The 15,821-nt window shown below is 50.2% G+C and overlaps 1 protein-coding gene across 5 annotated transcripts in view; it reads right to left on the reverse strand.

Moving 5' to 3' along the window:
• RERE (arginine-glutamic acid dipeptide repeats) overlaps positions 1-15,821 on the reverse strand; it is a 464,477-nt gene that overhangs the window by 61,851 nt on the left and 386,805 nt on the right. For 4 of the 5 annotated variants that reach the window (XM_062190377.1, XM_062190375.1, XM_062190376.1 and 1 more), the window contains one exon: positions 12,176-12,256. In XM_062190377.1, the coding sequence (XP_062046361.1) occupies positions 12,176-12,256 (81 nt within the window). Of the gene's footprint in view, positions 1-12,175; positions 12,257-12,765; positions 12,777-15,821 lie in introns of those variants that run through there. The other variant, XM_062190379.1, reaches the window with a different exon arrangement.

Here is a 15,821-nt window from a genome sequence, read left to right on the forward strand (position 1 = left end):
AAAAAATTCCAGGGACCGTTTTCAAGATGATAAAATGGCATATGATGGTGACTCACAGACTAAAAGGGAAAAAAAAATCCATCAGCAGTCACAGGAATCATACAACACTGCAGGGACCTAGCCATGGGGACCCTCTTCCCCCTCCCTTGGTTCTCACCTCCAGTGCACACACACAAATGTGAATGTGTGTGTGGGTGTGCAAACACACACTCTTCAGTGACCCTTCTGAAGCCAAGCTGAAAATCTGCTAACGACCAGATTTTATTCTTGACTGGCTCAATAAACCCATTGAGAAAAATAAACACAAGTTTCCACCTAGAACACAGAACTGCTGTGCCAGAAGTAGAGCTGACTTCCTACCCATAATAAACGGAACCGGAAGGCCCAGCACAACACAGTGAACCCCAGGTCCTAGTCTGGCTGTTGTCTGACACTGGTGTTAACTAGGATTTTCTGCCCTTCACACAGACTAAGGATATCCTGGTTTCAACTGGCCTTAACAACAGCGTCAAACTCAAAACCAAAGAAACAGCAAATGATGAAGAAAGTGTTTCCTTAAAAAGGCTAAGGAGTTTTCCTCTTTTAGGACCAAGGTTTTATCTCCATGGTTGCGATGTATTTCTATCTCATCACTCACACGTGAGAACAGACACCCACCTCGTTGTGACAAACACCAGGGTCTCACAAAGTCCACGGAGGGCAGGTGCTAGCCTAGCACTGAAGACACCAACAAAAGATGCTCGCAGGGCGCACGGAGCACCTGGGCTGCATCCCGGCTCTCACCCTGACACCAGCTTCCTGCCAACGCCCGGAAGGCTGCAGCCTTGGCTCTGCTGATTGGGTATGGGCCACCCATTTGCAGGACCTACATTGAGTTCCTGGCTCCTAGCTTCAATCGGCCCAGCCATAGTCATTCTGCCTCTTAAGAAACAAGAGATTAGTGAAAAATTGAATTAAAATATGTTTATTTTGATGCAAAAATTTCTTGAAACATATGCATAGTTTTAATAATATACATTTTTTGGGCAGGCGCCATGGCTCACTTGGTTAATCCTCCGCTTGCAGCACCGGCATCCCATATGAGCGCTGGGTTCTAGTCCCGGTTGCTCCTCTTCCAGTCCAGCTCTCTGCTGTGTCCTGGAGGGCAGTGGAGGATGGTCCAAGTGCTTGGGCCCCTGCACTCACATGAGAGACCAGGAGGAAGCACCTGGCTCCTGGCTTCGGATTCAGCTCCGGCTGTAGCAGCCACTTGGGGGATGAACCAACCGAAGGAAGACTTTCTCTCTCTCTCTCTCACTCACTGTCTAACTCTATCTGTCAAATAAATTTTAAAAAGTACATTTTTGTGAACTTTTCAAAGACCCTTCATATGCAGCAATTTCAAACTCTTTTTGCACCAAAATAAACTTATCTTGTAATTCCATTTTCCATGAAACCTTTGAAATACACTCATAAATACATAAATGTGTATACGGCAAATGTGTGCAGAGCAGAAATACAGGGAGAAAAGAGGCAGAGTCCAAAATCCAATATTAGAATAAAACAAACATTAATTTTTAAAAAACACAATTCCGCGTGAGAGACAAGCAGGGCTCTCCGTGTAGCAGCACCCAGCGCACAGAAGAGAAGGAGTATGTGACCTCCTCAGCCATGCAGTCCCACCAAAACCCCTACAGAAACAGCGACTCAGCCACTCCAGAGAAGCCTTGAAGCCCAGGGGGCCCCACAACCTCGCACTCGCTCCACACGTCCTGTCCAAGACAGCAGACCTAGGCACAGTGGAAAGATTCCCCCAGACTCCCAGCGTTGCCATTGCTGACTTGGGGTAAACACACCAGTGGCCGAATCCTGGGAATTGCCACGCCACCACGGAGAGGATCAGAAGAAGGATTTAAGCCACTCGAGGGGGCCAGAGTCGTGGCACAGTGGGTGCAGCGGCAGCCTGTGACACCAGCTTCCCCCACGAGTGCCCCTTCAGCCTGGCCGTGCCCCAGTCATTGCAGCCATCTGGGGACTGAACCAGCAGCTGGGAGATCTCTTTCCCTCTCTGCAGCGCTGTCTTCGAAATAAAGTCTTTTTTAAAAAACAAAACAACAGGGGCGCACTGTGGCGCAGCAGGTTAACGCCCTGGCCTGCAGCGCCGGCATCCCATATGGGCGCAGGTCCTACTCCCCGCTGCTCTTCTTCCGATCCAGCTCTCTGCTGTGGCCTGCCCAAGTCCCTGGGCCCCTGCACCCACGTGGGAGACCTGGAGGAAGCTCCTGGCTCTGGATCAGCGCAGCTCCGGCAGTTGTGGCCAATTGGGGAGTGAATCATCGGACGGAAGACCTCTCTCTCTGCTTCTCCCCCTCTCTATAATTCTTCACTTTCAAATAAATAAATAAATATTAAAAAAAAAAACACTTGAGCACAACATAGAATGCTATTTCCAAGGTAGGAAAAAATTACAAGACCCATTAATAGTGAAACTGAACTTAGAAATTAAACATCTCAAAAAGAAAACTAGCTGAACAGAATTCTGATATCCCAGGAAAGGTTTCTCCTGGTCTTCCTATTTCCGTCAGGTTGTTGGTGGGTTTCAAATTATATGGAACAGAAACAAAAATGTGTTGGGGAGGGGGGATATCTCTCCCACTGGCTGCAGCTGTAAGTCTACGGTAAATGCTTCGTTTTATTTCTCAAAACTAGGGACAGTGCTGTGGCACAGCAGGTTAAGCAAGTGTCTACAGCACCGGCACCCCATATGGGCATTGGTTCAAATCCCAGCTGCTCCATTTCTTTTTTTTTTTTTTTTTTTTTTGACAGGCAGAGTGGACAGAAGAGGGAGACAGAGAGAAAGGTCTTCCTTTGCCGTTGGTTCACCCTCCAATGGCCACCACGGTAGGTGCACTGTGGCCGGCGCACCGCGCTGTTCCAATGGCAGGAGCCAGGTGCTTCTCCTGGTCTCCCATGGGGTGCAGGGCCCAAGAACTTGGGCCATCCTCCACTGCACTCCCTGGCCACAGCAGAGAGCTGGCCTGGAAGAGGGGCAACCGGGACAGGATCGGTGCCCCGACCGGGACTAGAACTCGGTGTGCCGGCGCCGCAAGGCGGAAGATTAGCCTACTGAGCCGCGGCGCCGGCCAGCCAGCTGCTCCAGTTCTGATCCAGCTCCCTGCTATTGCATCTGGGAAAGCAGCCAAAGATGGCTCAAGTGCTTGGGTCCCTGCACTCATGTGGGAGACCAGGAGAAGCTCCTGGCAGCTGGGTTGGACCTGGCCCAGCTCTGGCTGTTGCGGCCATTGGGGAGTGAACCAGCAAATGGAAGATCGCTCTGTAATTCTTTCAAATAAATTTTTTTAAAAAAAGGAAAATACTTTAATTTTTACTCGATTTTATTTTCCTAACTGTTGCTCCAGGGCATAACTTCAAATAAGATTAAAAGAAACCAATTATTCAAGGATTATCATTTCAGATGTATTTTTAAGCTTATTTCTTATGCCAGTTTTCTAATAGACTAGCTATATTTTGAAAACGTGAGTTCCCAAAGTTAGGATGGCTTCACATATCTTTTAAGGTTAAATTTTAAAAATCTGTGATGTAGGCCGGCGCCGTGGCTCAACAGGCTAATCCTCCGCCTTGCGGCGCCGGCACACCGGGTTCTAGTCCCGGTTGGGGCACCGATCCTGTCCCGGTTGCCCCTCTTCCAGGCCAGCTCTCTGCTGTGGCTAGGGAGTGCAGTGGAGGATGGCCCAAGTCCTTGGGTCCTGCACCCTATGGGAGACCAGGAGAAGCACCTGGCTCCTGCCATCGGAACAGCGCGGTGCGCCGGCCGCAGCGCGCTACCGCGGCGGCCATTGGAGGGTGAACCAACGGCAAAAGGAAGACCTTTCTCTCTGTCTCTCTCTCTCACTGTCCACTCTGCCTGTCAAAAAAAAAAAAAAAAAAAAAAAATCTGTGATGTAGAATGTTAGCTCCAAGTAGATAAAACTATTAAAAACAACCAGTTATCCTAACATAGAAGTCTTTATCAGACCAAACCTTCCACTTATTTTAAAAGCTAATAAAGGGGTCAACACTGTGGCACAGTGGGTTAAAGCCCTGCTCTCCAGTGCCGGCATCCCCTTTGGGCACCGGTTTGAGTCCTGGCTGCTCCACTTCCAATCCAGCTCTCAGCTATGGCCTGGGGAAGCAGTAGAATATGGCTCAACTCCTTGGGCCCCTGCACCCACGTGGGAGACCCAGAAGAAGCTCTTGGCTCCTGGCTTTGGATCGGCTCAGCTCCAGCCATTGCAGCCACCTGTGGAGTGAACCAGCAGATGGAAGACCTCTCTCTCTCTCTCTCTCTCTTTCTCTCTGCCTATCTGTACCTCTGCCTTTCAAATAAATAAATAAATAAATAAATATTTTTTTTTAAAAAAAAAAGCTAATAAAGTGGTCGAGTCTATCTGGACTTTTAATATCATAAATGTTTCCATCTAAAAGTCACCCCCGGGTATCTAGGATCCAGGAAAATCCTAAAAAATGTGGGTCAGCAAACATCAACAGCAAGGAGTAGGAACTCTTCTAAGCAGCACTGGTCAACAGCACTTTAACAGTCCAAGGTGTTCCTCATTACAGTGCACTCTGTACAAGCAACACGCTTCACGTAATCAAAGCACTCCCCTGCCAGTCCTGCTAGTTCTCATCCGTAGGAGAACGCCAAACACAGGTCTGAGATGTTCACACTGAGAACAGCAAACATCCAAGGCACTGGGTTTAAAACATCACCTGCTTTTTAAAAATACCTCCCTTTCTTTCCCACTTCAGCATCAAAAGTTTCTTATATGCAAATCACTTCACTGCTTTCCTTACACAAGGGAATCAGGCAGTCTCTCTTAGATTACCCTAGTTAAAACTGGACCACTGCCCAGCCAAGTATGCATGCAGTTTAGACCATCAGAATTAACAGATTCAAGCCTCTGCTCCACTTTAATGGGAGCAAACCTTCAGCAGTGGAACAGCCACAGGATCACAGCACTGGCTGACAAGATGCAGGGCCTGCTTCTACTGGCAATCACTTTTGCCTCAAATGGAAAATTCCAACGGTTTCTATCTACACTAGCACAAGTTATTAAGAGAAACAGTATGGCACATAAATGCCTCTCCCTTTACCCATTCTGCCTACCCCTCAAGTACTTATATTTCTTTTTCATACAATAGATACCAGTTTGAAGAAAAAAAAAAAAGCAACACCTGAAAATAAAGTACTATGAAGGCATATGTAAGCCTCATGTTAATAAGAATGCCAGCTTTTCCAATAAAAAGGTGTCTGTCAGAAACAGAAACAGGGTCATGGCTGGCGTTACGGAGTAGCTGGAAAAACCGCTGCTTGTGACGCCAGCATCCTATATGGGTGGCCGGTTTTGTGTCCTGGCTGCTCCACTTTCAATCCAGCTCCCTGTTGATGGTCTGGGAAAAGCAGTGAAAAATGACCTATGTGTTTGGTCCCTGCCACCCACATGGGAAATCTGGTTGAAGCTCTTGGCTCCTGGCCTTGGCCTAGCCTAGCCTAGCCCTGAACACTGTGGCCATGAGGGGAGTGAACTAGCAGCAGCAGATCTCTCTGTGTCTCTCCATAACTCTTTCAGATAAATAAGTAAATCTTTTTTTAAAAAAGAGAGAAAGAAAGAAAGAAAGAAAAAAAGGAAATAGGGTCTAGCATAGACCAATCCACATACTGTGACTGCAAGCCACACAGCAGTGAGAAAGGCCAAGGGTTTTCACAGGAAATAGGAGTTAGTGTTGTTTCTATGGAAAAATGGGAGTGGGACATGGGAAGAGCTATTTTAAGAAATTCTAGGGGTTAGCGCTGTGGCACAGCAGGCACCAGCTCCAGTCCTGGCTGCTTCACTTCCAAACCCACTCCCTGCTAGTGCACCTGGGAGAGCAATGGAAGATGGCCCAAGTCTCTGGGCATCAGTCCCCACCTGGGAGACCTGGAAGAAGCTCCTGGCTCCTGGCTTTGGCCTGACACAGCCCTGGTTTTTGTGGCTATTTGGGGAGTGAGCCAGCAGATAAAGACTTCTCTCTCTCTCTCTCTCTCTCTCTCTCTCTCTCTCTCTCTCTAGCTCTGCCTAACAAATAAATAAAATTTTTAAAAAATGGGTTCTAAAAAAAAAGAAATTCTATTAGTGATAATGAAAAGCCCACATACTTTTCTATATGTTTAAAATACTTTCTAATAACTTGAAAAACAAAATCAAGCTTTAAGAGTACAGCAGACCACCATTTAACAGATTAAAGACAACACTATTTGACAAAAGAATGTGCTAGAGGCTTGGGCTTCTGTGCTACTGTAAACAGCAATGTTTCCTCGACTTTACTGTACTTTTCAGTCCCCTGGGGAGGGCATTAAAATGCGGCTTCTGGTTGGAGGACTTGGCCCCCGATTCTGCAGTCCTAGGGGGCTCCCAGGCGATGGTGCTGATGCTGGCCAGAAGCAAGGACACGGACATCAGCGGCAGGACTGCACCCTCAGAACCCAGAGAGGCCTCGTGTGCTGCTGTGCCGTCTCAGCCTATTCAGGAAGTCCACACTCTGGTACGTAACCTTAGATTAGGCATTAATGAGGCTAGGAAGTTGTTTATCGAGGGTTATAATCTGAAGTTAAATAAAACTGCATGCAGAAAGCTCATATCAAATGCTGGAGTCATTTTTAACCTCTTAATATTAACAGATTTGATTACTCAGTCTTAAAGTCCTTTCTCAACAGTATTTGCTCTTTGCTGGAGGAATATACTTTATGCTAATAATATTTTGCCTAAAGGAAGGGATAATTAATACCCAGTAGTTATGTCCTTATTTAATAGAATTCACACCCAGAAATGCAGAAATGTGGCTGAGAAAGGTGGTTGATATTCATGTTCTTTCTCAAAAGTAAAAATTTAAATCTCCAATACTTTTCATCTCATCACTCAAAGTCAAAAAAATATCAAAACCAGCTGCCCTTCACTGGGCTCTTGGTTCAAATCCAGTCAACAGTGACCCATTCTCAATAGAGAAAATCCAGGTAAGCGCAGGCTTCCATTCCAAGTCAACTTTCAGCCTCCTATTTTCCTGTCTTCTTACAAGAGCCTCTGTGTTGGTTCCCCTCTTGTACAGGCTGCTCATCTTATACACACGCTCCACAGCTCAACTCGGATGCCCTCACTTAAAAGCTCTTCAGCGGGTCCCACCACTCCACTCACCCAAACACACTCTTTGGAGGGAATTCAAGGTCCCCCAAAGTCCTCTTCCAAGTTGTGTTTCTGGTGTAAGTCCTACTGCATCAGCTTCCGCACACCGGGGCCTGACTGGGCGTGCTTTACAACGTCCTGCCTCCACGCTTGCTTATGATACTTCCTACAGCGGGAGAGCTGCTTTTCCCCACCTCCCCAACCATGGCCTGTCAAAATAAATCCTTCCTTCAAAGCCCGGATGGAACACCATACTCTCTAATTAGCCTTCCAGGAGCCCCCCGACCCTGTGCTCACGTTGTGGGGCCTGAATCTTGACCCACCAGGGCCCTGGCACACACTGCCATGCACACAGGCACCTTTCCCACGGTGATGACGCCTCCCTGCAGGGCTGGAATGGCACCGGAGTACCCAAAATTTAAAAAAAAACTGAATTATATTAAATGCTGTGCTCTGAAAATGTAAGAAAGCCAGTTTCTAGGATTGTAAATACTAGTGCATCACCAACTGAGCTTACAAATAACATGAGCTTAATCTCCACTGGGCTGGGTGATCAAAAATAAAACTACAGAGGGGTTCTTCACCCCTGTCCCCCTCCAGAGGCGCACTTTAGGGGTACCTCTTCCCTCTTTCAAGTCAGGCAGATCAGCCCGTCTCCTCGCTAAGCCTGGCACCCTAGACAAGAGCAGCTAGCCTGGTCACTGCAGAAGTGCACGCTGTCTCTGACCCAATGAGAGTGACAGCAGGCGGGGCCACACAGAGGCCGCAGACACGTTCCGTCCACGTAACAGAGTAAGAGGAGATACACAGCGGCCTTCCAAAAAATACTCATGGAAAACGGAACTGGAATTAAAAGTTGTCCATTTTGGTGAAGAGTTCTGAAATCCATCTATAGTTTTCCATAAACACATCTTCCATGAACTTTTTGAGTAAGTGCTATGTAATAATCATCATAAAGGAAACTGGGATATTAATAAAAATCAAATCAACAACTATTTGGGGCTAATCACGATTTTATATCATTCATAACATAGGCTCCCTCTAGGGGCTGAGATTTGACTCCATCAGGCCTCCTGTTTTCATCCACTCACAGATGAAGTGCTGGTGCAGAACGGGCCTGAGTCCCCCCACTGCTCAGGAGCTCAGGGGCACAATACACAGGGGTTGGTAGGAATGGACTCATGTCCAAGACTCTGACAAGGGCTATGACAAACAGTGGCTTCAGACAGAAGAGGTATACTGACAGGGTGAACCTGAGAGGTCCTGCCAAGACTCCTCACCCTGTTTCACCTACTAATCACACATTTCAAAAGAGCACCAACAAGAGGAAATGCTCACAGAGAAGGGTGAAATGCAGAGGGTAATAACCCACAGGATGTTTGCAAAACCACCACACTACGAAGACCTGCCTCGAAGTTACTCTCTTGGGTACCATGAGGTTAACACGCAATACCCATCCAACAAAACCTCTATAAACAGTGGTTTTCCACAGAGTCACTACCCCACCTCAATGTGCAGCAGATGTAACTCCTCTGTAATAAATACCCGAAACCGAAAGGGCCAGGACTGCCATTCTGTCCACACTCACCGGGAGCCTTGGCTGACATGGGTGCAGAGCCAAGTGCAGAACACGTCTCCTCAAGCAAGCACACAGAGCGAAGAACCCCCCCTCCCCCCCAAAGCCGGGCACGAGGTCCTCCACCTCCTCAGAGTTTTCTGATTAAAGGGTTTCGGCAAGACAGACGAATGAAAAACAGGTAACTTTTCATTTATTTACTTATTTGAAAGACAGTTACAGAGACAGAAGGAGAGATAGGCATTCCGTCCACTGGGCAAAGCAGAAGCCAGGAGCCAGGAGCTTCATCCAGCTTTCTCACATGAATGGCAGGGGCTCCAGTACTTGGGCCATCTTCCACTGTTCTCCCAGGAGCACTAGTGGGGAGCTGGCTTGGAAGTGGAGCAACCGGGACCCGAACCAGTGCCAATATGGGACGCCAGCCCACATACCACACGCCAGCCCCTGATAACTCCTTTTCACACAGGTTCAATATATTTATAGACAGAAAGTGAATCTGTATTTTTCATGCATTTAGCTACTTTATATAGTTTTTGGAGGCAGAGATGGGAAGAACCATCATTTTCAAGGGCTTTTGTGTACTCTGTACAGACATCTCATTTAATTCTCAGACAATTCTAAGGGGCAGGAATGGTCACTTTATTTTAGAGATATGGAAGTTAAAAGACACAGGGGTTGAACAATCTACCTAAGGCCCCACAGCAAGTGACAGAGACAGCAAGAACTGTGCACGTATGAAATCCTCATGCAAAGAAGCACCATTTTAAGCAGATGCACAGCTAACAAGAGATCACCAAGTACTATGGTTACCAGTAAGGCCAAGAATAGAACAGGGTCTGCTGACCCTCGCTCCGATGCCCAATCAGGCGCGCTCTTTGGACGCAGACACCCTTCTGATGTTTCAAGTCACTTGAGAATAGCAAAGAAATGACTTAATAATTCTGGTAGGTAGAAGAGCATGTGGAAGGCACCTAGATCACAGGGATTTGCTTTGTCCACAAGGGAGTGTGTCTGTAAGACTTCTACCAAGGAAGTTTCTAACCAAGAACACCAGCATCTGTAAATGTTCTCATCTTTTGTGCTGCCCCCCCCCAAAAAAAAAAAGGGAAAATAACCTTTGCTCTCCCCGTCCCTGTGGGCTGTGAATGATTACCTTGGCTACCTTGATAACTAAGGCAAATATGCATGAGTGCCTCTCCCAGCTGATTAGAATCCATACAGGTTTGCTCCACTACTGACCCTGCACTGCAATGCAAGACAGCAGGACACTAGGAATGTTTAGCAAATGTCAGCCACAACACATCCTCTACTGCTGCAAACAACCCTGCCGCTGGTTCCAAGGATGGCGCCCTCACGGACAGGCTGGGAACAGGAAGGCTGTGGGTGCCCCAGGAGAAGGGAGCAAGGGAATGAGCCTCATCAGAGAAGGGATGGGGGAAGGTTCAGATGAGGCCCCCAGGAGAGGCAACCAGAAACCAACCCACAGGCTGAGAAGGTCTCCGTGGGAGAAAAAAACACCATCTACTGAGTCAGATGTCATCAATAACAAGGAGGGACAAGCCAGAGCAGGAAAATGGATCAGAAGAAACTAATTTTCAAATTTCTAGATAAAAAGAGCCTTGCCTAGGTTAAAGGTTACTCAGATCTGTTTCCAACAGGGAGAGAAAATGCTAATAAATGCTACATAAAACCAGCTGGCATTTCCAAATGATAGACACAGTAGGTTTTTAATCTAACACTTACTCATGCTATTTTAAGTTTATTTTTTAAACCACATAAGACTGCAAGATATTTCTTGCACAAAGATGGATAAAGCTTCACAGAGCGGCTAGAAAGGGGCTGACAGATCTGCAGGGCAAATCTATTCACTGAGGTTCTCTCTTTCTTTTCACCCAAACCAGAATTCCTACACTTGGGCAGAGCATTTTAATTCTTTAAAAATACAAGTAGGGGCTGGCGCTGTGGCACAGCAGTTAAGGCCCCAGCCTGCAGCACCGGCATCCCATATGGGCGCCAGTTCGAGTCCCAGCTGCTCTACTTCTGATCCAGTTCCTTGCTAATGTGCCTGGGAAAGCAGCAGAGGATGGCCCAAGTCCTTGGGCCCCTGCAACCACGTTGGAGACCCAGAAGAAGCTCCTGGCTCCTGGCTTCAGACCAGCTCAGCTCCAGGTGTTGCAGTCATTTGGGGAGTGAACCAGTAGATGGAAGACCTCTCTCTACCTTTCTCTACCTCTCTCTCTTTCGAATAAATAAAATAAATCTTTATTAAAAAAAAAAACCTCTTTTTAAAAAATCATAATCTCTCTCTTTAAAAAAAAGTGTAAAACTTCAAGTAACTGAAATCCCAGAAAAACTTAAAGGTATTTCTTTCATGTTCCACATTAATCACCTCTTTCCAAACAGTTCTGAAAAGAGGTAAGCCGATTATAGAGATTACTTCCATAACGCATTTTAATATTTAAGTTTTTCTTTCTTTCCATTTTTAAACCATTCCCAATATGACCCATCTCAGCGTATCGAGACACACGGTAAACATTTAAAGTTTTAACTGATGCAAATCATCAACTGTACAGGCGATACTTGAATCTCACAACACTTTTCCCTATTAAGTGTTGCACTGTCCCTAAAGCATTACATAGTAAAGAGTGCTCAGGTAAACAGTCCATTTAAAAAGAGAAAAACTGCGTATCAAATAAGAGGAAATCAGTTTTTAAAAAGTCAATGGATAATCTTCATGCATCTCTCCCCTCCACTCCCTAAAAAGCAGGCCAGAGTAGAGGCGGATGGACACCACGGAGCATGTCCAGCATCCCACGCCATCCTGTTTCCTGGCTGAGCCAGGAGGCAGGCCCTTGCCCCAGCCCTCCTCAATACCACCTAGAAGACCAGGAGGGCAGCAGACCCAGCCAAGGACACCAAGCGCCCTCCTTCTCAGCAAACCCTCCTGAGGCAAGTTTATCACAGTGTCTGTCAGATCCGACTCCCAGCTCTGTGAGATCAAAATGATTTTTACAAAGCTCCATTTAACTCTTGTGTGTCTGTCCAGTGAACAGTACAAACTTTCAGGGCTAGACTCTTAAACAGTTCAAAACTTACTCTTCAAAACATGCCAACATTAAATAAAGGAGAAAATCCACCAGGCATTACTGTAAGCTCCAAACCTCTTATAATTGTACTGTCTGCTTGGCTGACGGCTTTTGCCGGTTCCCAAACAGTGATAAAGGACACTTCCCATTTCAGCCGCTGAATTTAAAATCCGATGTTAACTCTGGGAAGCAGAAGGCACTCCCCAGGCCTGAGCCCAGCACAGCACAGGGTTAAAGGAAACCATTTCAGAGATCAAATGCGGAGAAGCGCAGGAGCAGAGAGAAAATCAAGTTACATAAAGTTCAATTGTACTCACGGTTTCCTTATTGGGAAGCAGCTCCTTCCTGATTCTGAAGAAGTTCTTGCCGTACTGCCGGAGCCCCTTAACGAAGCGTTTCTGCGATAAAAAGAAACAACAAACAGGATGTAAAACCAAAAACAAAACAGGATGTCAGCAAAGCAAAGAGATCTGCAATCAGCAGAAAAACCGCCGCGGCCAAGCCCCAGCCCGGGAATGCGAGCGGGGAGGACACGGGTCCGGGCACCCGCGGTCCACCTGGGAGAGAAGCTGCCCACAAGTGTCGGCCAAGAGGGGACACAGGGCCAAACCGGGGGCGCCTGCCCGGAAAGCACCCCAGCGGCTGCAAGGCCCCCGCGCGGCCCCAGGAATGCGCCAGGGAGGCGCCGGGGGCAGCGACACGGCGGACGCCCCCTGGGAGCCCGACCCCACCGGGCCGGCCCCGCCATCACCGGCAGGAAAAGCCACTGCGAGCCCCACACGGAGGATCGCCGCGCCCTTCCCGCCCCTCCGTTTCGCAGCAGTCTCCGGCTGCCCCCAGCCCGGCCGGACACTTTCACTTTGTCCCGCTCCCGCGAGCAGCCCCCTCCCCGGCCCCCGGCCCCCACCTCGGGGCTCCCGGGCAGTCACGGGCGAGCGCCGGGGTCCAGGCAGGAGAGAGGCCGCCGCCTGTCACTCGGCGCCGGTTCCACAAAGCGCAGGGCGGCGGCGGCCGCGGGCGGCTCGGCGTGTGACCGCGGCGGGGCCGCGCGGCGCGGGGCGCGGGGGGCGCGGAGCTGGGGCGGCCGCCGCCGCCGGGGGAGGAGGCTGGAGCGCCGCGCGCAGGGACGGCGCGGCCGCGGGCGGCTGCAAAAGGCGGCCTGGATCGCCCGGCGGCCCGGCCCGCCTCTGGCCCGACCCCCGCCCCGCAGCCGGAGCCTCCCGCTGGGATCTCCCGGCCGTCCTCGCAGGAGGAGCTTCCAGGTGGCAAAGCACAGAAACTTAGGGGAGAGGGCGCCCGCGGGGATGGGGCGCTTCCCAGGCCGCTGGGTCTGCAGCCCACGCTCGGGGCGGCCGGGGTCAGCCGCGCCCGGGGCCTCACGCCCACCACCCCGGCGCCTGGACGGCGAAATGGGGCCGGCTCCGGCGACCCCCGCGGCCCCTTCCGGGCGGTGGTGTGGGCGGCTACTCCCCGCCCGGCCCAGGCATTCGCCGGCAGTCCGGCAGTTCGCAGGGCGCCGATCCACAGCGAAATCAGCACGGAAGCTTCCCAGCCAGCAAATCACCTGCCCACCGCCAGAGGGTCCCGCCCACTCCCTGTTCGAGACCTGCCGGGCAAACGGAGAGCCACACTTGGCCTGCAAGAACCATCTGCAGCTTTCCGCTCCGGTCCCGCAGGCGCTGCGAAGATATGACTCATCACTGTCAATTTTCAGTACAATTCATATAGTTTTACGGAAAAAGCTGTCAAGGCCCAAGAAGGAAGCTCTCCCCTGGTCTGAGGAGGCACAGCCCCCGTTCCTGGTCAGTATGATCAACAGGCATCTGGGCTGTGTGCACAGCATCTGCGAGGAGATGTGGGCCTGCCCTCAAGCAGGTCCAGTCTAACCAGGGAGGCACACAGGCAAACACATCAGTCTTCAGGCTTGGGAAAGCGGCAAATAGCAAAGCGTGGGGGGCAGCTAGGAGGAGGAAGCCACTTTGCTAGCTGAAGGCTTAGAGGAAGTGACATGGAAGAGCCTGTGCCAGCCAGTGGGCTCCAGCAGGGCCCCAAGTCAGCCAGGAAGGGCAGAAAGAGCATTCTGGGAAACCCAGGGAGGACGGTGAGCAGAGAGCCGGGAGACACAGGGAGAACGGTGAGCGGAGAGGAGAGCCCGGGAGACGCAGGGAGGACGGTGAGCGGAGAGGAGAGCCGGGAGACGCAGGGAGGACGGTGAGCGGAGAGGAGAGCCGGGAGACGCAGGGAGGACGGTGAGCGGAGAGGAGAGCCGGGAGACGCAGGGAGGACGGTGAGCGGAGAGGAGAGCCGGGAGATGAAGACCGAGGGGCAGGAGAGGACCAGGTTGCAGACAGCCCATCAGTACCCCCTGCAGAGTTCTGGTCCTAATGTGGGCCTGAAAAGACGGGATGAGGACTGCTCCTGGGCCAGCGTGGCTGACGGTGGTTGGGGACAGAGTAGTTAAAAAGGCTGAAGACAGGGTGGGCGCTGTGGCATAGCAGGCTAGGCCTCCATCTGCAGTGCAGGCATCCCATAGGGGGGCTCATTCAATTCCCTGCTGCTCTACTTCTGATCCAGCTCCCTGCTAATGTGCCTGGGAAACCAGCAGAACATGGCCCAAGGGCTGTGTCCCTGCACCCACACGGGAGGACCTAGGAGAGGCTCCTGGCTCCTGGCTCCGGTCTGGCCCAGCTCTGGCCTTTGTAGCCACTGGGGGAATGAACCCGCAGATGGAGGATCTCCCTCTCCCTTTTCCTCTGTAATTCTGCCTTTCAAATAAAATAAATAAATTAAAAAAAAAAGGGTTGGTGACATTGTTAGTAAAATGGCGCAGTCTTATCTATGGCATGACCTACACCCCGACACCATCCTAGGTTCTAGGCCCCGCTGCCAATGCTGGAAGCCAGGTGGCCACATGGCCCAACTGCTGGTGTCAAGCTCCACCCCCATCCTAATGGGATTCACTACTCCTACTTCCCTGCCAGCCCCCCGCAAAGTTTTAAAAAGGACCTGTTCCTGAACACGAGGCTCTTTTTCTCTCCATCTCCTGACACCTCTCTCTTTCTCTCTCTCTGTCCCTGGATCTTGCTCTTACGCTCTCCTTCTCTCTCTTTTCCTTCTCTGCCCCCTCCCTCCAGCCTGTTGGGTTTCTTCCCTTACTCTGGTGTTTGGTGTGTTTTGTAGCGGCCTTACAGACACAGCCCAGCGTTGAGAAGAGAACAAACTACAGGCACAGACAACCTCAGTCCTCTGGGCCCCGATGCTGCAGCTGTTTGTTCCGTTTTTCTTTAAAAGATGTATTTATTTACTTGAAAGGCATAGTATGAAAGAGAGAGAAACCTTTGATCCACTGGTTCCCTCCCCAAAAGGCTGCAACAGCCAGCCAGGTCTTACCCAGGCCAAAGCCAGGAGCCAGGAACTCCATCCTGGTCTCCCACAGGGGCGCAGGGGCCCAGGTACATGGGCCGTCTTCTGCTGCCTTCCCAGGTGCAATAGCAGGGAGCTGGGTCAGAAGAAGCAGAACAGCTGGGACTGAAACTGGCACTCAGATCTGGGATGCCTGAATTGCAAGCGGCAGCTTAGTCTGCTGCACCACACCACCAGCCCCTGGACTCCCTGCTTCTTAATCCATTCTTCAAGTATTTACTACGCACATGGCACTGAGATTTTAAAACATAATCAAGGTAGCAGTGGCCCTTTCCTAAACTGTGGGGTGAAGCCATTAGAGTATTCTGGAACATTATCCAGCCAAGCCCAAAGCATGATGGCAGCTCATCAGAGTAGTGAAAGGATGGACTATGGTGGCCCACGGCTGTCCAGATGCCTTCATCAAGACAAGGACACGGGCCAGATCACGAAAGACGGACAACATGGAGGGGGAGGGGACTGGGCCCTCTGTGAAGGACAGAGTGGACAGTGGAAGAAAGGTCACGCACAGCGTCGGTATGGCGTGAGGTGGACATGTGG

The sequence above is a fragment of the Lepus europaeus genome, chromosome 5 (assembly GCF_033115175.1).
Source record: "Lepus europaeus isolate LE1 chromosome 5, mLepTim1.pri, whole genome shotgun sequence".
NCBI lineage: Eukaryota > Metazoa > Chordata > Mammalia > Lagomorpha > Leporidae > Lepus > Lepus europaeus.